At 51.9% G+C, this 5,287-nt stretch overlaps 1 protein-coding gene across 1 annotated transcript; it reads right to left on the bottom strand.

The window, feature by feature from the left end:
* Positions 1-2,429: 2,429 nt before the first annotated feature.
* LOC116624668 (yrdC domain-containing protein, mitochondrial-like) lies at positions 2,430-3,382 on the bottom strand. The gene has a single exon (XM_032392771.1). The coding sequence runs from the start codon at positions 3,380-3,382 to the stop codon at positions 2,459-2,461; it is 924 nt and encodes a 307-aa protein (XP_032248662.1). The 3' UTR covers positions 2,430-2,458.
* Positions 3,383-5,287: the final 1,905 nt, after the last annotated feature.

Genomic DNA, 5,287 nt, shown 5'->3' with positions numbered 1-5,287 from the left:
TTTGCAGCGGGGTAACAGGCCTTCATCCCATTCCCCTCCACCCTGCTTGGTGTTTTCAACTGGCCCCATCCTTAGATTTTCCAAGTCCCCACCACCACACTCAGCGCATCCACTCATGCCGCAGCTGGGTCTTGTCGCTTCATCCATAGTGTTGCCCTGAGCTCACTCACATCTTGTGACTCTGATCCAGGGTTTGAATATAAGGCAAAAGAGGGCAGCCAGGCTTGACCAATACATTTTGCAAGGGCACTACACGGAACAGCGGTTTTCTACCTCTAGCATGGACGTTAGCCTGGAGCCACACTACCCAACCTCAGTCCTCACCCTCAAAGTTCTTGGGGTAGGGCCTCTGGTGACCCCGTGGATGGGGACTCTGTGGCGCAGGAGGGGCTGCAGCCAGGCAGGGGAGGGAGGGCTGCCCAGCAGGAGTTGAAGCCTGGCTGAGGACGCTGCCCTCCTCCCGTCCCTTGGCTGCAGTGGCCACCTGGCCCACGGGACCCGTCATTGCTGCCCAGCTGCCACTAGGGGGAGCCAAGCAGAGGACGGGGGGCAGCGGGGACGGGGCGGGGGACTAGCTCCAGCCTTGAGAGGCGTGAGCAGGAGCCTGAGCACCTGCTGGTCCTCCAGGTCCCCTCTTCCCCTTAATACCCCCAGCAGCCAGGGGGACAACACGGTGCCCGATTCCCATTCATTCGGCAGACAGGAAGGTGCGCAAAGTCTAAGTGCGCAGCTCAATGGCTTTTCACAAACCAAGCGCGGTGCCAGATGCTAGGGACCCAGAAACGAATCTGACAGGGCCCCCCCCCCCAGGCGCTCTGGTCTAGAGAGGAAAACAGGGCATTACAATTACGTGTGATGAGGCCTGTGGTGAGGGAAGAGCAAGATGCGATGGGAGCACAGGAGGGGGGGCGCCTCAGCCAGTGTTGGGAGTCAGGAAGGCATCCCGGAGAAAATAATTTTGACTTTGGAAGCAGTTGATTAGAAATTCGCCAAAGGAGGGATGGGGAAAAGGATCTTTCAGGCAGACAGAAGAGCATGTGCTTACGTGGGCCCCCTAAAGAACGGGGTGTGTGTGTGCGTGTGTGCCTGTGTATGTCTGTGTTTGAGGGTAGGATGGGGAGCTGTGGTGAGGGGTGGCGCTGCTGAGACCAGATCCTGAAGGATCTTTGAAGTAGAGTGACCACACACCTGTTGTCCCAGTGTATTTGTTGATGGCACCACCTTTCGCTCTCAAAAGCGCCCTGGTTCAGATAACAATGTAAGCCTGTTATATGGGAACCCTACTCGTGGAAGACGTACTCTGGTGTTTGAGCTCTATCCTGGGAGCAAAGACGAGCCACCGAGGGGTTTAAGCAGGGTGCTGACCGGGTCGGAGTCACTCAGTTAAAGTGGCAGTGATGTGAAGAGCGGATTGGGTGGGGGGCGAGAGTGAAAGAGGGAGAGGGGATGAGGGCAGCCAGGGCGAGAGAAGACCCATTTACAGTAGATCTGGGAGAAAAATGCCACAGAACCTGGTGACGTTTTGACGTTTGACGTTTGATTGAGGGAGAAGGATGCCTGAGTGCCCGGCGGACGCTGGTACCGTGGAGTACTGGGGATGAGGCTGAAGTTTGGTCGAGGAACTGCTCAGTCCCAGGTACCCCGGCCGGGGCACCTCGCCAGGAGGGCTCAACGGGCAGCCTTTGCAGCCAGCGGAGAGGAGGCCATCGATACACTTTTTTTTTTTTTTTTTTTACAGGCATAACTCATTATAATTTATTTTATAACTAAATAACAAAAAAGCTACTAGCTGAAAAGAACAGTGGAGATTTGTTTTCCAGTATTCTTTGATTTGGACTTCCCTACCCCCGCTCCTTGCCAACTGAGCTCACTTCTCACCATTAGTCCAAAATGCTGACTTCTCTCCACCAGGCCTTCTGGCACACCACACCACCGGCCTCTCCAGTTCAGAGAAAATAGTGTCGGGCCTGTGGCTCAACAGTCTTTATCCTACTATGGTTCCAGCTTCAGGTGCCTGAGTACATGCCTTTGGTCACTGGAGACTTTTAAACAGCACCAGCTGGTGCTCTGGCTGATTTGGACCTTAAATGCCACTACCCGCCAGACAGGGGGCTCCAACTGGATTCCAAATCTGTTCCTCAAATTATTTTTCAAAAAAGATTTTTGAAAAAGAAACTTAGGAATGTTCTCAAATAAAGTCTCTACGTCAGCTTTTGGCTGATAATATTTGAAATTACAGATAATAAATATGACCTCCCCATCAGGTGTGAGACGAAACCAGCAGCTTCTGGGGCTTGGTCTACAGTGTTCAGAAAAAGGCAGTGCCTTAAAGAGTCAGACTAGTGACGTCGCAGCCCCAGTGGCCTCTGTGAGGCCTTGCCAATCCCCAGCGGACAGACACACAGTGTCCAGCACCAGTCCTGGGGCCCTCCCCTCTTCCTGAGATGCAGAAGCAGGATCAGTGCGAGGGGCGCAGCCCGTACTTCTGCTGGAGGATGGCTGCAGTACTCTCCAGGGCACAGCCTGGACGAATGATGTCAAACTTTCCAGGTACAGACAAATCAACCACAGTTGAGCCCAGGCGATACTCGGGGCTCTGGCCATCCCCAGTTGGTCCCCCATCAATGACCAGGGACAACTGAGGCCAGAGGTCCTGGAACTCCTCGACATTCAGAGAACTGGCCTGGGAGCTAAGGTTGGCACTGGTGAGAGCGACTGGTCCCCCGAACACCTGGACCAAATCCTGTATGAAGGCATGGTCAGGAATCCGGATGCCTACAAGAGGAGTAAAGGGGTTCAGGTCCTTATTGAGCTCCTCCGAGCGTTCCAACACCAGGGTCACTGGTCCTGGTAGTAAGTCTTTCAGGAGTCCCTCAGGTACCCTCACATGGCAGTACCTGTAGACGTCCGCCACGCGGCCCAGGCAGACGGCCAGCGGCTTGGCCTCGCTGCGGCCCTTGAGGCGGTACACAGCGCCCAGTGCCGCTGAGCAGCTCGCAGAACAGGCCAGGCCGTACAGCGTGTCGGTGGGGACGGCGCGCAGCTCGGCCACGGCGGCCCGCAGCGCCTCGGTCCAGCCGGCGCGCTCCGGGCTTGCGGCCCGCACGGCCCCGCTCCCCGGGAGCCGCAACAGCCGGGCCCCCGGCGCCGCCGGAGCGGAGCTCGGCGGGCAGAGGAGGCGGCCCCTCCGGGCGGAGCCCCACCCCCCCGGCCCCTCGCTCAACCCCACGCTGGCAGCCACCGCGGCCCTCAGCCCATCGATACACTTTTGCCCAAATGCCCTCTCCAGATAGTCCTGAAGCCGCAGGGCTGCAAATGAGGCCAGGCTCGAGTATTCTGGGTGTTCGAATCCAAAGGACAAGGAGAAGTTGGGGGAGGTCATGGAACCCCAGGAAAGATGGGCTATACGGGAGAAAGGTAAAAAGGGTTTTAAAATGCACAAGATAAAAATCTGGGTTATAGGTTATCTACAGAAGGAAAATAAATAGAAGCCAACAGAAGGTTCCGACAGAAAGAGACGGGGGTCTTTTGATAATTATAGACAGGGGCGCCTGGGTGGCTCAGTCGGTTAAGCGCCTGCCTTCGGCTCAGGTCATGATCCCAGGGTCCTGGGATGGAGCCCTGCATCAGGCTCCTCTGCCTGCCTCTGTCTCTCTCTGATAAATAAAATCTTTAAAAAAATATTTAAAAAAAGAAAAAAAATTATAGACAGTTCACGGCAGCATTACAGACAATCTGGGAAACGTGCGTGAAGAGCCTTAACTCATAATCTGTCACGTCATCACAGTGAAGATTATTTCAGTGTATTTAGGAGGTATGGCTGAGTGAAGCAAGAGGTAGAGCCGCAGGCTAACTGAGGAGGATCTGCAATAACCGTTTAACAAGTCCAAGGCCAGACTTGGAAGGCTACAGCAGCAAGCCAGATAGAGAATGGCAATCAGAGACTCATGGAAGGGTGGGGGTGAGGGCTCCAGAGCCTTGCGTCCATGCTGAACAGAGTCCCTATGCTTTTTTTTTAATTAAAATGTTTATTTTGAGATAATAAAAATAGATAATTTTGACATCCTAGGCAGTTGTAAAAAAACAACAGAGATCCCATATGCCCTTCACCCCGTTTCTCCCAGTGTAACATCTTGCAGAACTGTAGTGTAATATACAACTGGAATTGATTCATTGATACAAACAAGATACAAAGAGTGCCATCACCACAAGGAGCCCTCCACTGCCTTAAATAACCCACCCCCACCCCCCTCATTAACCCCTGGCAATTAACTAACCTGTGCTCCATTCCCAAGATCTTGTCATTTCAAGAATGTTGTATAAGTAGAATCCGGCAAGATGTAACCTTTTGGCTTTTTCTTTAAACTCAGCCTTATTCTCTGGAGGTTCATCCAAGTTGTATGTTTCAATAGTTTGTTCCTTTTTAGTGCCATGGTGTACTTGTACCAATTTGTTTAACCATTTACTTAACGAAGGACATTTGTGTTTCTGGGTTTGGGCTGAGAATAAAACCACTGTTGACATTCATGTATAGGGTGTTGTGTGAACCTAAGTTTTTACTTCTCCAGGATAAAAGCCCAGAAATGCAGTTGCTGAGTTGTATGGTAGTTGCATGTTAAGTTTTGTTTTTTTTTTTAAGACACTCCCAAACTGGTTTCCAGAGTGGTCGTACCATTTTGCATTCCTACCAGCAATATATGAGTGATCCAGTTTTCAAACTGCTATAGAAACATAAAGATGGATGGAAATTAAGATGGACACACTTAACGCTTCAGCAAGGCTTGACTGAAGTGAACAGATTTTTCTTTTCCTCATTCTTGAAGCCTCCCTCTCCCCTTCACTTGTTTTTCTATAGAACCCTTTGTTCCAGGAACTCCGTATTGATACTGCCATCTCACTGACCTCAATGTATACTTAGTAACAAGACTGGGATGGCCGGCACCTGTACTAGTCCAGTCATGAGACTACCTTGAAGACATGATCAAACGTGGCTCCCAGCATGTACCAGATTCCTATCAAAACCACCCAGATTCTGTATTTTCCTATAAAGCCCCTCAGCCTTTTCCTCCCTGGGCGGGTCTGCAGTTTTGAAAGCATTAGCCTGCTGCAGCCTCCTTTGCCTCGCAAAGTAATAAAACTATTGCTCCTCTTAATTAATTTATTTAATTTTTTGAGAGAGAGACAGCGAGTGAGCAAACGGGGGGTGGAGGGGCAGAGGGAAAGAGAGAGAATTTTAAGCAGGCTCCATGCCGGGCATGGAGCCCGCCTTGGGGCTCGATCCCAAGAC

This window comes from Phoca vitulina, unplaced genomic scaffold (genome assembly GCF_004348235.1).
Source record: "Phoca vitulina isolate PV1807 unplaced genomic scaffold, GSC_HSeal_1.0 scaffold69, whole genome shotgun sequence".
In the NCBI taxonomy this organism is placed as follows: Eukaryota; Metazoa; Chordata; class Mammalia; order Carnivora; family Phocidae; genus Phoca; species Phoca vitulina.
Note: the sequence above shows the minus strand (reverse complement) of the source record. Positions and strands in the feature narration are given on the sequence as shown.

What these genes read in the sequence shown, in the direction of transcription:
- LOC116624668 (XM_032392771.1), bottom strand. Translation starts at nt 3,382, where the DNA reads ATGACCTCCCCCAACTTCTCCTTGTCCTTTGGATTCGAACACCCAGAA.